Genomic DNA, 15855 nt, shown 5'->3' with positions numbered 1-15855 from the left:
ATTCTAGATTTTATAGCAAGAAACAATAGCTTCAGAAAGAGTAAGTCATCTAAGAGTCTGGATGAAGGAGACAGATAAGGGCAGGCATATAGTTGGCCAGACCAGAGCTAGAGAAAAATTGAGTGCGTGGAGACAGAAAAGGCATAAGGCTAGCTCAGGGAGGCACGTTTGGGACAGACCGGCTCAGTACAGCAAGATAAGGATTTTGGCTAAGGACAGAAGAGACATTAAAAGGAGTCCAGGAAACTAAGTGAGAAAGGAGAGGGTCAGAATATAGAGGGAGCACAGAAACATATAAATGAAGATCATTGTATTCAGAGAAGAGAGAAGAGATGAGAAAGGAAAGTATATGCACAAGGGAGACCAAAATTCAAAAAGCAACTTATATACCAGAGCAAGCAGAGTCAGATTATAGCGAAGGCAGTGACATAGCCTTTTAGAAGACAACATGGAACTAGGAAGGAGATAGCTATGAGAGTGACTAGGAACAGATATGGATTAAATTGAGACATACATAGTAAAGAGTGCAAAAAGTAACATTAGATGAATGCAGTAAGAAAGAAAAGGTAGGAAGAAACCAGTTAATTGCAACCGTAACAAGACTTTTAAACTACAAGGTGCAAATAGACAGATTGGGTACAGAGAGATGCCTAGTAGGCCCAGAGTCAGAGTGGGAGAGCAGATAACTGGGACAAAGTCTGTGAGACAGAATGGCACAGCCAGAGGCACGGATCAGAATGGTTTGGACAACTGGAAAGAGCACATTTTTTTGATAGCAAAAGTGGCAGTGAGCTTGTAAATATCCAGAGGGAGAACAGGAGGGATAGAATAAGCCCATGATTACCTCCAGAGGGTGATTAGACACAGTGTTCCTAGGTTGAGATGTAATGGGCCAAGCAGATACATGGATGGAGATCTACATCACAGAAATCTCGCATAAGCATGTAGTCAAAACAAAACAAAACAAACAAAAAACTCAAGTAGATGTTAGCGGGCCCAGGAAGAAGAGCAATGTAGTAAGCAGAAATGATGTAGGACCAAAGAGAAGGGAAAGTAGTGAATGATTTCTGAGAGAGAGAAATACAGGACATAAAGCCAATGAAGAAGTGTTCATTAGGCTGAGATGAGACAGGGCTCCACACAGTCTAGGATCCATGGAAGAGATTCAGAGGAAAATGGAAGAGAAGTAAAGGAAAAATGGGCTACAAGAATCAGTCAATAGATACTTGAGGGAATACAACAAAAGGTGTCAGAAAAGATACAGAGCAGGCACTAAATAAGCAGGTAGTTCATGAAACATGAAGATAGTTCATAGGGATAAAACATAGCTTTCTAAACAGAGATGGAGGGAGTTCTATGCATAGAAGCTGATGCAAAAAAAGTATCAGTAGCAGGCAGAGAAAGACCAGGCATAAGCCTAGACACACAATCAAGTACATTCAAAAGAATGTGGAATGGACTGAAAGTGAAACAAGCAGATAAAACAGGGAATAGCAGAAAGACTGAAAACTTAACTAATAGGAGATAACATAAGTGACTAGAGAAAGATAAGGAATGATCAGGCCTGGAACAGGCTAAGAAGATCATGGGTGGCAGAGGTAAAAAGCAAAACAAAATAGACTGAGAAATAGATCATGGTTACTGCAGGGTAGAAATAATGGTTGGGGATGGATACAAGAGTCAGCATAGGTACAGAAATGGAAAGATACAACTCAGTAGAAAAGAAGTTAATTGTGCATAATGATATGCCTTATTTGGTGAATAGCAAGAGGGGAACATTAATTCTAAGTTGAGGCTGGTTTTGTAGAATACTTTGCTAGCTTCTCGGCACACACAGAGGAAAAACACACAGAACCACTTTGAATCATTCTTGGTTCAGGTGAGAGAGTGTTTTAAAAATGTAACATGTTTTGTTTGTTTGGGTTTTTTTTTTTTTTGTTGTTTTTAAACAAAGTACTCATGAAAGGTATAACAGGGATTTTTGCCAGACTAGTGTCTTTAAGTGGATTATGTCACCTTTATTATTGTCTCTTCTCCTTAAGTAGATTTACTGAGATATCTTAAATTATGAAACCTTATTAATTTGTATATATATCAGATGATCTAGTGTTTGAGGAAGTTAAATACAGATATGATACACTGAGTTATAAGAGTTTTCTCAGAATTGTTTAAGCATGTGTGCATGATTGCTAGATAGCATTTATTTGTAATTCTTCAGTAACCACCCCACCTCCCCCCACAACTGCACTTGTTTTCCAACACCAAAACTTTACTTTTTCTTCTTTCTGCCCTCTTCTAATCTTTTTTATAGCAAGGACCGTGCAGCAACCACTGCTGGAGCTGCTGGCCTGGCAGGTGGGCACCACCGGGAAGCATGGGCCACCAAAGGTCCCTCCTATGAGGACTTATACACTCAGAATGTTGTCATTAACATGGATGACCAAGAAGATCATCGAGCCTCACTAGAGGGGAAATCTGCCAAAGAGAGACCCATTTGGTTGAGAGAGAGCACTGTCCAAGGAGCATATAATTCTGAAGAGATGAAGGAAGGTAAGAGTAGAAGTCAGTAAAATGAATATCTTGGGTTCAGTAGAAAATGAACTTGACTTAGTGGGCAGTTCTTAGTTTTATTGGTAATTCGTTATGTTTGTTTTATAAAACGTGCATTATAGCAGGAAGTAAGAAATTCAGCAATAAGCATTAAAACCAACAAATATATATTTGTATTACCCTTCAACTTAGTTGAAATGATAAGTAGACCCTTTTTAAATCTCCATTTTCAGATTTAAGAAATTACCATTTCATTGTCTTAATTTTGTGGAAAAGTGCTATTATGTTCAAAGTGGACAAATTCACCTCTTCTTTATTCTCTTGTTGCCCTAACTTCTGCATTTTTATTTCTCTGAATTCGGAGCCAAAACTATACACTAGTCCAGACTCTTATATGTTGTCTCCTCATGAACACTAAGGAGTTTGTGCTACCTGAAATATATAAATGTTTGTGCTACCTGAAATATATAAAAAGAAGCTACCTGAGTAAAGGATTATGGATTCTTACCATCCAAGAAGATTGACAGAACTCCATATTAGATTTTAGAAATCTCAGTGATCCGTAAAGGGTTGAAAATTACATAATAACCAGCAGTTTGAAAATTACGGCATTTTACTTTTTAAAACTTTAAGGATTCAAAGACTTTGGGTGGTGATGTTTGGGAGTATATAGAAAATACAAGACTCAGACTGGACAAAGATTACTCAGAAACTGGGAAGCAGAGATGAAAAGGAGTCTGTACCTCTGGTTATGTTTCATCAGCATTAGAATCTATGTGATTCTATTCCCAGGTTATGCATCATTTCTAACATATCATCTGAGTATTGTTCTGTAATGGTAAAGAATTATCAGTAACTGAAAACCTCTTGTGTTTTGGTATTTCTCTAACCTCTTTTCCCTTTATGATTTGCATTTCTTTACTAATTATAGCATACTGTGTATGCAAATAATTAAAAAAGTAGTGTGGAGTTGGGTGGTGATCGTAAAATCAGGTAATACCTCTACTGTGATTCTCTTTGGTGTTTGAGTTCTAGTTGGAAAAAAAGTTTTCCTTGGGAACGATAGGGCACTCTCTAGCTCCTTCCTGCTGATTAGCTTGGCTCTGGTGTTTAGTTATTTTGATTCAAATTGTTTTAGATTATATAGGAGTGAGGCTGTGAACTACTGAGGAGTCTCGTTTTCTCCAACTTGGCCTCCTGCCTGTTCTTAAAGCTACCAAACCTTTTCTTTGAACTTAGAAACAAAATTGAATAAAATAAGTCTCACAAGCTTAACATTCGATGTGTTCAGTTCCTAGAATGATAGAATTTGAATCATAAAGGCCTTTAAAAAGTCATAGTTTACCCAATTCAGACTTGTCAATATTTTTTCCTATATAAAATAGGATACTAAGATGTCTAAATTTGTCTTCTTTAAGTTTTATGACAGAATAGGCTCTGTCTAGTGAGTGTGAAGTGAGTCTTCTTTGTCCAACACTTTTTTAAAGTGTTTATTTTATCTTAGAGAGAGAGAGAGAGAGAGAGAGAGAGAGACCAAGTGTGAGCAGGGGATGGGCAGAGAGAGAGGGAGACACAGAATCTGAAGCAGGCTTCAGACTCTTAGCTGTCAGCACAGAGCCCTATGGGGGACTTAAACTCATGAACTGTGAGCTCATGACCAGAGCTGAAGTTGGATACTTAACTGACTGAGCCACCCAGGCGCCCCTTGTCCAACACTTAATTTTCCTCGGACTTCAAGTCATTTTAATATCTTTCAGAATTTTATAGATTCTATCAGGTGCTCATTAGTATACTGAAAGCTGCTTTCCTTATAAATAGTCCTCTTACCCCATTCCACCTTCATCTACATTTTTTGTTTTATTTTAATTGTCTTTTTCTGGGCCTTTTCCAACCATAATATACTTAATATCCAGCGACCAGAACAAAATATGTTGTCCATGCATAGATTCATCATTAATGATTTGAGTTTTACTTCCAGTATCCTGATTTTTACCTGATGCTTGTTGCTCTGTGTCTAGAAGCATATTAAGACCAACGACTTCAGAAACATGCGCAGGGATTTTTAAAGACCCTCCCTTGCCCTGTATCAGATAGCTTGGACCAGGTCTTTCAGTATCTTTTAGATTATTTTTTTGTGGGCAGATTTTTTACACTTGCCAGTATAGAAAGAAATCCGCCAGTTTTCTGCCATTTATACAACTTTCAGCTCCTCTTATGTGTGTTTTTTTTTGCCACTAGTTTGGCCTTTAAGCATCCAGAATTGCTTAGCATCATCAGTGAACTTGACAATTTCCTGTTATATACATCTTCTTTGTAATTTATAACTCTATTAAATAAGACTGTGCTTGGAACTAGTGTTTCTACTTTACCATCCAGAAATTTGCTCATTTATCCTTATTTTCTTTCTGTCTTCATCTGTAACAGAATGGTTCCTTTTTTCCCCCAAACCTCTCAAGACCCTTGTCATAAATCTTTTAGATGTGACTATTTAGTTTATGAAACTAAATTGCTTTGCCCCTAATTTTATATTTACTTTAAACATTAATCAAAATCCTATGTTGGTAATAATATTAAGCTTATTGGAAAATTCTTATCAAAGCAATGATTGCTTTAGAGACAATTCCTTGTCTTTTTTTTCCTATCGAAATACTGCATTGGCAGTAAGGACTCTGTGGGCGGGGGGGAGCCTCAGCCTTCAGCAGTGTTTTAAAGTAGTGAAGTTTGACTTTAATTCTCATTTTTACATCCATGATACCAGAAGCCTATTTTCTCTAACTTGGAACTTCTTGAACTTTTCTTGAACTTTCTCTAACTTGAACTTTTAACTTCTCAGTTCCTGTTTCCCTTTCTGTCTCTTAGTTGCCTATTCTCTTCTCTCAGGAGTTCTACACTTTCTAAATTGTCCAGGGTTACACTAATCCATCCTAGTGTGTTAATGAGAAGATGCTTTCACTTCATTCATGGCCGGAGTTGGTCATTTCTGGGCTTTTTTTTTTTTAAGTTTATTTATTTGCTTTGACAGAGAGAGAGCATACGTGTATACACAGTTGGGGGAGGGGCAGAAAGGGAGACAGAGAATCCCAAGCAGGCTCCACATTGTCAGTGTGGAGCCCAATGAGGGGCTCAAACTCGTGAATATGAGATCATAACCTGAGGCCAAGTCAGACACTTAACTGACTGAGCCACCCAGGTGCCCCATTTCTGGGCTTTTTGTTGTTGATGATGATGATAGATAACACTAATCCAAGTGCCAAGTTTATTCTAATGGCTTCACAGATATTAAGATATTCACTTAATCCCAAAAATTATCCAGTGACGATATACTATTATTTTTTCCCTCTCTATACTTGAGAAAATTGAAGCAGAGAGAGATGAAGTAACTTGGCCAAAATCATACAGCTAATAACTGTTAGAGTCAAGATTTGAATCAGAGAGTTAGGTTCCAAAGAATATTTTTAATCCTTTTATGTTTTATTATTTAAAAAAACTTTTTTGATGTTTATTTTATTTTTGAGAGAGAGAGAGACAGAGTGTGAGCAGGGGAAGGGCAGAGAGAGGGAGACACAGAATCTGAAGCAGGCTCTAGTCTCTGAGCTGTTAGCACAGAGCCTTATGTGGGGCTCGAACCCGTGAACCGTGAGATCACGACCAGAGCTGAAATCGGACGCTTAACCAATTGAGCCACCCAGGCGCCCCAATTTTTTTAATGTTTATTTATTTATTTTGAGAGAGAGAGTGCACCCACAAACAGGGGAAGGGGCAGAGAGAGAGATAAATTCCCAAGTGGGCTCTGCAATGTGGGGCTCAATCCCATGAACCATGAGATCACAACCTTAGCCAAAATCAAGAGTTGGACACCCAACCAACTGAGCCACCTAGGTGTCCCTAATTCTTTTATATTTTTTAAATGGTAGTATATTTGGTATTCAGAATACAGAATACAAATGTTTTTCTTTAATTTTTTTATGTGTAATTTTTCATGATGTGTACACAAAGTGATAGGTATGTGGTGAGAGGAGCTTTGTTCCTAAGACTAGATTCCTTTTTATAAAGAGTTCAAAGTACCCTTAGTTTGTTTCAGAAAAATAAAGCTGCATTTATTCACCAATTCATCAAATATTAATTCAGTGCCTAAGAAGTGATAGGCCGTATTCTGGGTGCATGGAATATATCATTGAATAAAAAAAGTAAATATCTGCTTGTGGAGAACCTACATCCTGGGAAAGGAGGTGACAAAGACAATAGACATAAATTAGTATGTTGGAAAATAAGTGCTATGGGGAAAAGAAGAAAGCATTGGGAGTATAGGATGGGGTGAATTAAAAGAAGGCAACATTTGAATGAAAACATAAAAGATATGAAAGATTCAGCTATGTAGATACATAGAGGAAAAATATCCCAGGTAGAGGAAACAGGCAGTACAAAGGCCCTAAGGTAGGAGTGAGTGTGGTATGTGCAGGGAATACCATGGGGGCTACTATGGCAGGAGTAGAATGAGCAAAGGGAAAGAGAAAAGGTAAGTAAGTGAGCAGGAGGGGTTCCAGATAACGTAGGACTTTAAAGACCATTGTAAAGCTTTTGGCTTTTACTTTCTAAGCAAGATGAGAAGCCACGTTTGTGATTTCCTATTTTGCCAGCTACTGTGCTTGTTCCTTCACAGACATAATTACATTTGTTCTTATCCAAAGCCCTGTAAGATAGATGTTTTTATCACTCCATTTTACAGGAAAAGGTACCAAAGTTCAGAGACTAAAAACTTGCCCAAAGCAGTGTAGCTTGCATGTAAAAGAATGAGGATTTGAATCCAGACTGTGTTACTCTTAGAACCCATGCACTTAAACCATGCTACTTAAATTCCAGTTTGTGAGAAACATTTTGAATCTCTTATGGACAGTTGTTCAAAAACTGGAACCAGTGAAGTATGTGTTACTTTATAATAATGTATTTAAATATTAAAATATTACATATTTTATTAGTTATAAAGGAATGCCTTGTATATTTAAGGATATTGATTTTCTGGGTTTTTCCTTCCAGGTGGCATAGATATAGATGCGTTTCAGGAGCGTGAGGAGGGCCGTGCAGGGCCAGATGATAACGAGGAGGTCATGCGGGCACTGCTCATTCATGAGAAGAAGACCCCCTCTGCCACAGCAGGCTCAGTGGGGGCGGCTGCTCCTGTCACTGCTGCCAATGGCAGTGACTCGGAGAGTGAGACCAGTGAGTCAGACGATGACTCCCCACCTCGACCAGCAGCTGTGGCAGTACATCATCGGGACGAGGACGACGAGGAGGACGATGAGTTTGAGGAAGTAGCAGATGACCCCGTTGTTATGGTGGCTGGCCGACCATTCTCCTACAGTGAAGTGAGCCAGCGGCCAGAGCTAGTGGCCCAGATGACACCAGAGGAGAAGGAAGCATACATAGCAATGGGACAGCGCATGTTTGAGGACCTCTTTGAGTGAGCTTTCCCTATCTTTTCTTCCTTTCTCCAATGCTAATTTCAAAAAGAAATTCCCCACCTTTGAAGAAAAGTGTTTAAGTGGTGTTCTGCCTTTCTTGAAGTAAAGAGCTCAAGAATAATGGGAGAGAAAGTTTGATTTTTATGCCAGAAGCTTCCCCAAAGGTAGGTTGGCTATAAGCATTTCCTTCCCTGTTATTACTACAGTATTAATACCTTGCTGTATTTCAAATTTACCTAATCTTTGCCCCATTTTTCTCCCCTTCTGAAATGAATGCAGGCAGTCTTCCTATCTGCCTGTAGAAGCCCACTATGATAGGTTATATGAATTCACTGATCACCTCTGTTTTGTTCTCACCAAGGATTCCCAACAGTTCCTGGTATTGCTGCCAAGAAGTTTGGCAACAGGCGAATCAATGATGAGTGACAGAAAAAAAAATCTTAAAACTTCTTATTGCCACACAGTTGAGGATTGGAGTCAATATATAAGACTCCGATGAAAATTTGTGTCTTTCGAGCTGACTTGACTGATAGTGTGTTGTTTTGCTTCATGCCTTTTGGTTTGGCTGTTGGATGATAGAAAACAGAATGTATACTTGGTAAGCCCTTGTGAAATTAGGAAAAAAAACATGGATATAGGACGAGTTCCTGTACAGGGTTGAAGAGTGGAGAGCATTGGGAACAGTGCCTTTTAGAATTGCCTAAATTTGTGCTGATTTGGACATCCTTTATGGAAAGCTGAGACTGGTTCCCTTCTTTTTCCTATCTTCTACAGTGGTATAAATTGTTGAATGAGGCCATTCCAGCAGAAATCAGCATATAAAAATTATTACTCCTCTCTTTTTTTTCCTTTCTTAACATCATTGAAGACCTTCTTTGTCTCTCTTTTGATTCTTGTCCGACATGGTGTTTTAGAATACATCTAGGTGCATCGTTGAACATTGTAACCTCAAGGAATGTAGCTTACTTTTGGTTCTGATGTATAGCATGGTATTATTCCCTAAGGCAGAACTTTAAAAATAAAGAATATTCATGCAAGGGTCTATAGCAATTGTATTTTTTTTGTAATATTTTTCCTTGCATTATAATTTTTAAGTATTTATCATATTATAGTACACGTGTGAAGATAGATTTTAGAGTATCTGAGCCTTGTATGAAGTGATGTTTCATTTACTTGGGTTGTATTAATGATTGAATATTGACAATAAATCTATTTTATACCGACCAAAATTTGTTAATTTCTAGCTCTGTAACATCTTGGAGCATAATTAAAATGAATACTCTTCCCATTAAAACAGTGTTTCAGACTTTTTTCTCTTAATAGTTCTCTTTCAAATAACAGATACAGTTGTATGTGGTCTAAGTTTTTTCTGGCAATAAGCTGCCTTAAGAATGACTTTTATGTATGTATCTTGTATATATGGTCCTATTCTTATCCTTTTAAACATTGTTTTTAAACTTTCATAGTTCTAGGAATAAGTTCATTTAAGTAAAATATTAATCAGGTTATTTATTTATTTATTTACTTGCTTACTTGTTTTTATTTAAGTAATTTCTATACCCAACATAGGGCTTGAACTCGCAGACCCCAAGATCAAGAGTCACACACTCTTCGACTGAGCCAGCCAGGTGCCCCTAATCAGATGTTTTAAAACATAGTTGTAAGTGAACTGTCAGCTCTTTATTTCAATGAATGATTGTTTCTTGCTATTTTTTCTTGAATCTAACTTGCATGTTCTACTTTTGAGAGCTACTGTTCTAGTTTTTCTTTCCTGTTATCTGCCAGCCTCTTAAAGAATCATAGACTAGTTGCATATTTCTTTCCTCTCCTTCTTACAGTCTGTGTTTTGCCCTATACTACACTGAAATGGCTTTGTCCAGTGTAACAGCCCTTTATTTCTCAGTAATCCATCTTTTCTCCTTGAAACATTTTCACATCCTAGCCATTATGCTGTCTTGGATCTCCTTAGTTCATTGGCTATTCTTTCTCAGTCTTCAGACTTTATTTCCTCCTCTGCTGTATCTATGCTGTATCTTTAAGCATAACTCAAGGCCTAGTTCTTTCTTTGTGTGTGTGTGTGTGTGTGTGTGTGTGTGTAATTTGTGTTACAAAAGAATGTCACAAGTGAAGACACAAGTATGAATAAGTATCTAGTGCAGCAGTGTTTGAAATAAAATATAGATACATAAATATATTAAATATGCATCGATCAGGAATTAAATCATTTTTTCATGAAGTTCTGTAGCCATTAAAGAGAATGTATTGATAGGCAAAGATATTCATTATGTGTTAAGTATAGAAGGATTCTGGTTTTCTACATGTGTATGTGTAAAGAAGAAAGTATCTAACATATAATACTTACTATGTGCTTTACATCTGTTAACTCATTTAATCCTTTATAACAAACCTATGAGGTAGATATTTGTATTCAAAGATACGTATAATAAGCGATGACAGTTACTGTGGTCTATGGGTTATAGTGGAAAAGATATTCCCATTTTGTAAAAAGAATCAAGTGGACATTTAAAGAAGCTCTTGTAGAAAATATGCAGTAGAATTAAAGAAATAGAGTGACAAAAGCAAACTTTATGTTAGACTAGGATTTTTAGGTGTGACTTACTTTTTTAAAATCCTGGGTTTATCATTTCCTTAGAGAAATATCTCTGATTTTATGCCCAAAATTAATAGGAAAATATAATTTAATGTGTAACATTTTGGACATTACCCCCTATTTCTATAATATACACAGGGATTCGATAGAGTTTGATATTATTTCATTGGACAGATTTATGTGTGTTGAATTGCACAATAATCTGGTGAGAAAAGCCAGTCAGTGACAGCATGACCAAACATGGGAGCCCTGCCAATTATCAGCCTCTGAAGCTGTAGTAAGGGCAGACTCACCAGCAAAGTTGGTTGATAGATGTAGTCAGTGTCTGTTGACCTAAGGATGGCTGGAATTGTTACATTCAACAGCCTGTAATAAGGATTGGCCAGGAACTCATCGTCTCTGAGTGAGTTATTATAACTCTAGTATCAGCTGCCCAGTGATACTATAACTCTAGTATCACTGTCCATTAAGATTTAAATAAAGAACACTTTTATTGTAATATTATGGGATACTTCTTACAATATCGTTTCTCTTTTTCTGGTGGGGAGAGTTGTGGAGGGGGCTAGTGTGGTTTATATTCTCCTGCTCTGCCTCCCTGCTTTCCTGGCTTCTCCACATCTCCTCCACACCACCTATACCAACTCCCACAGTGCCAGCAACACAAGTCCATGTAGCATATACTCACTCAAGTTTTTACAGTAGTGGGAAGGAGATGGGCAATGAGAGGGCGTTTTATCTCAGCACTGCAGTGTCAAATATAAGAGTAGATCATATATATCCTTGTTCTTAAAGAGTTTCTGCCATCCTTACCTGTCTCATCCCAAGTCCTGCCTTCAAATCTTGCTGAAATTTCAGCTTCCTGTTTCCCTCTCTTCATCACACCTTTTTTTCCAAAGGTCTTGGAAAGTTATAAATGTATTAGAGAAAATAACTTACTTGTTTTATTCCTATTTCAAGTAGTGCCTTGAAAGCGCTTATATCCAAAGTGGCCTATCCAAGATGGTTCCCTAACCAATGGGCCATCTTCCCATTGCTAAGTGTCAGCATAAAAGGTTAATTGGCTCTAAAAGGAACAGTTTTCTTTTTCCACTACACTAAAAAATATTATTAATTATACTTTGCCAAAAGTCAAATGAATAGCAATGATGAATAACAATCTTGGCCTTCAGATGATCCATTACCTTATATCTGGTAGAAAACTGCTTTAATTCTATCTGCCCTTGAAGTTGAAGCCTCTTTCTTTCTTTCTCTCTTCCTTCCTTCCTTCCTCTCTTTCTTTCTTTCTTTCTTTCGACAGAGCATGAGCAGGGGAAGGGCAGAAAGAGAGGGAGACACAGAATCTGAAGCAGGCTCCAGACTCTGAGCGTCAGCACAGAGCCCGACGTGGGGTTTGAACTCAGGGACCACGAGGTCATGACCTGAGCTGAAGTCGGACACTCAACTGACTGAGCCACCCAGGCGCCCCTGAAACCTTTTTCTTATTTACTTGCCTGCTTTCCCCAAATAGTACTTATGGAATATTGCTAATACTTAAGGAGTATTAAGTTTAAATTACCTAAAAATTTTTTTCCAGGGGTGCCTGGGAGGCTCAGTCAGTTAAGCAGCCAACTCTCGATTTTGGCTCAGGTCATGATCTCATGATTTGGTGAGTTTGAGCCCCTTATTGGGCTCTGCGCTGAGAGTGTGGAGCCTGCTTGGGATTCTCTATCTCCCCTCTCTGTGCCCCTCCCCCACTTGTGCTGTCTCTGTCTCTCTCAAAATAGAAAAATAAACTAAAAAAATTTTTTTAAATAATAAATCAATCCAATTTGGCTTGCCTGGACCTCAGAAGAGTAGGTTCTAGTCCCAGCTCCAATTAAACAGACACACAGTGACATTGTTACCTGAGGCAGTCTTTCTGGGCCAGTTTCTCAGCTGTCAATAATGAGAGGATTATGCTAGGATCACAGTGATTCCTTTCTGCTCTGATATCTTATGGAGGTAAGTGGTAGATAATAGATTTTTAAATGAGGCCTAATAACAAAAACCAAAAAGCCTTCTGATGAGCAACAGCAATTCAAACCAGGTGAAGGATATATCAAATGAGGGACTGGTGTAGTTGGCAGGTTTAGTATTTAAAATGTAGCCAACTTCATGGGGCGCCTGGGTGGCGCAGTCGGTTAAGCGTCCGACTTCAGCCAGGTCACGATCTCGCGGTCCGTGAGTTCGAGCCCCGCGTCGGGCTCTGGGCTGATGGCTCGGAGCCTGGAGCCTGTTTCCGATTCTGTGTCTCCCTCTCTCTCTGCCCCTCCCCCGTTCATGCTCTGTCTCTCTCTGTCCCAAAAATAAATAAACGTTGAAAAAAAAATTTAAAAAAAAAATAAAATGTAGCCAACTTCATCCTAAACATTAGTAACTAGGTTTTTCTTTGGTACTTCACTTCTAATCATCTGAATGACTGAGGAGGAAATAATTGAATATTTCATAACAATTTTTGGTATTGTTTTGAGAGAATTGGACACTGAATGGAACAAGATTGGGAAGAGCAGTTCATTCTGTCTTGTACCAGTTGGTTCTATGGCTAGATTCCCAGCCAGGACAAGAGAAAGACTTAAATATGTACCTTTTTGTTCTCTTTATTCCTGAGCTTAAAATAAGTAATTAAGAAGTGGAAATCAAAAAACAAAATATGAAAATCTTTAGAATTTAGAAATTGGCCCTATTCCACCTTCTATTTATTTAGCATTTCGTTTCCACCAAAGCTATTTCACGTGTGTTTTCTCTAGTAGATCTCTAGCTGGGCTACTATCACTTTGTTTTTCTTTAAATACCTAAAAATTTCTTGGGGAAATGAAGATTTTTCAGAAAGGAATTGGTATTATGGTAAATTTACTGTCTATTCTGTTGGCTTTTAATATTCTAAAAGCAGCAAACTGAACAAGATAAGTACAGGTACTCCTAAGCCATGTAAAAGCAAATGGATTGAGAAGAGTCATGAAATTTTATTTCTTCCTTTGAAGAGCTGAAGGAATGAAGTAATTATGGTGTGCCCTGAAGGAAAGAAACGAGTCTCTTAACTTCTGTTAAGAAAGAGCTTCACATCCTTCTGAGTACTAGAGGATGCCTTTCTTCTTCCATTTGCAAAGCAGATAGGCCTAGTACACAACCCAGTTTCAACAATCAACCCACATTTCCCACCACACAAAAGTACATTATCGCCCACCTAATGGAAATAAGTCTGAGAAACTAGTCTGAAAAGAAGGCTGGTGCCAGGTCCTAAAGTGCCTTGAATCATGTTAAGGCACACAGGATGGTTGTACGGTTTTGTTGTTGTTATATAAATATAATAATTATTTAAAAACTCATCCAATAATAAATATATAGTTTTTTAAAAAGAACCCCCCCCCCAAGCCCATCCCCATCGCACTACCGAGATAACCATTATCGATAGTTTAACGTGTGTATCCCAGACCTTTTCTAGGCCTTTAGAAACAACATGCACACGATACCCCCCGATTCACTGTAATGCTTTTTAAGTAAATGCAACCACATACATGTTGCCAGTTGCTTTTGAAGTATCTTGGATATCTTTTCATGTCAATATATTTAGATCTGCTTCATTTTTAAAAATAAAGACTAGATAGAATTTTATAATACAGTTGTATGATGGTTTATGTAACAGTTTCCTTACTGAATGGCGTTTAGTTAGTATCTAGTTTTTCACTATTAAAGTAACCTCATTCTTTTCATTTTTCAAGTATTTCTGTAGGATGGAATCCTAAAGGAGAGCCAACCAAAGGGCATGTTCATTTTAAACTTTGATAGGTAATGCCAAATTACTCTTCAGAAAGATTGTGGGAGAATTGTAAGCAGGGGAACAATTTGTAGGTTTGACATTAGGTTGGAGTTTAAAACTGGAGATTATTAAGGCAATTTTAATAGTTTTGGTGAGTAATTTGGTCTAGCAAACTGTCCAAGTCAGTGGGGATGGAAAGGAGGGGACAGATTTGGTGATTGGATAAGGCAGTAGAAACTTGGATGAAACTCAGGTTTCTGATTGGGTGGTGGTTCTGTTTACCAAGATTGGAAATCTAGGAGGGGCAGGCTTTGCTCCTGTTTCGGCTCCCCATCTCCATAACTGGCACTACCATTTCAACTGTATGCTTAACTATATCCTCTTTGTTAGCCATCCTTTCTTTTTTTCATCTCACATGTAACTCATCAGCACGTCCTATAGATTCAAAATATAACCTAATTTATATAATCTAATTTTGAAGGTAGAGCTGACTGGAATTGGTGATAAATTGGAAGTGTCTTCTAAATCTGACTTTTCACTACTTCTACCCCTACCAGCCTACTCCATGCCACGTCAACTCTCGCCTTGTCTGGGGCAGCAGCCTGCCAACTAGTCTCCCCACTTCCACTCTTAAACCACCCCCCAAAACATGCAGGGATTTGACCATTCCCCACACACAGACTTTTTAAAATGTAAGTCAGATGATCCTTCCCCCACCTTAGAATGCTTTATTGATTTCTTCCTAGAATAACATCCAAACTCCTTACCCTTTTCTTTAGGCCTTAAGTGGTCTGGCCCCTGGCTATGTTTATGACCACATCTCCTACTCTTCTTGTTAACTATTCTCTAACCACATTGACATTCTCTCTGTTTGGCAAACATGCCAAACTTCTTTCTACCTTCTTTGCCCTGTTTTCTCTATATGAAACATTCTTCTCCACTCTTGTCCCCGTTACTTTACTTTCAGCTTCAATGCCACCTTCTCAGAGAAGCCTCTGCCCTATTAGCTAAAGTAGTCCTCTCTTCCACTTACGGTATTTTCCTGTTTTATTTTCTTCATAGTAAAACTGCTATTTTAAATGAACTTGTTTATTTTTTATTTAATTCTGCCTCTCAACTTCTCCCCTAAAAGACTATAAACTCCCTGAAGGCAGGATACTAGCATGTAGAATTCTGGCACATTGTAGGCCCAGTAAGTGTTGAACGGATGGATGGACAGATGGCTTGGCACAAAGCAAACATAGCATTTTCCCCACCAAGGCTGATCATTTTGTTCCTGCTTGCATTGCATTGTGTGTGTATATGTGTATGTATGTGTGTGTGTGTGTATGTGTGTGTATATATATATATATATATATATATATATATTCTCTTAATCAGTTAACTATGTTCACTTGTGGTTCATTGTACCTAGGGCTGTGTCTCCAGGACTAGCAGTGAAGGGTGCTGGAATATAGCTT

At 38.1% G+C, this 15855-nt stretch overlaps 1 protein-coding gene across 2 annotated transcripts in view; it reads left to right on the top strand.

The window, feature by feature from the left end:
• Positions 1–9303, top strand: part of GTF2E1 (general transcription factor IIE subunit 1) — a 35908-nt gene extending 26605 nt beyond the window's left edge. For both annotated transcript variants that reach the window (XM_030329790.2, XM_030329791.1), the window contains exons 4-5: positions 2312–2550; positions 7585–9303. In XM_030329790.2, coding sequence (XP_030185650.1) covers positions 2312–2550; positions 7585–8012 — 667 coding nt within the window. In that variant the 3' untranslated portion in view covers positions 8013–9303. The remainder of the gene's footprint in view (positions 1–2311; positions 2551–7584) is intronic.
• Positions 9304–15855: the final 6552 nt, after the last annotated feature.

The sequence above is a fragment of the Lynx canadensis genome, chromosome C2 (genome assembly GCF_007474595.2).
Source record: "Lynx canadensis isolate LIC74 chromosome C2, mLynCan4.pri.v2, whole genome shotgun sequence".
NCBI classification, from domain to species: Eukaryota; Metazoa; Chordata; class Mammalia; order Carnivora; family Felidae; genus Lynx; species Lynx canadensis.
Note: the sequence above shows the minus strand (reverse complement) of the source record. Positions and strands in the feature narration are given on the sequence as shown.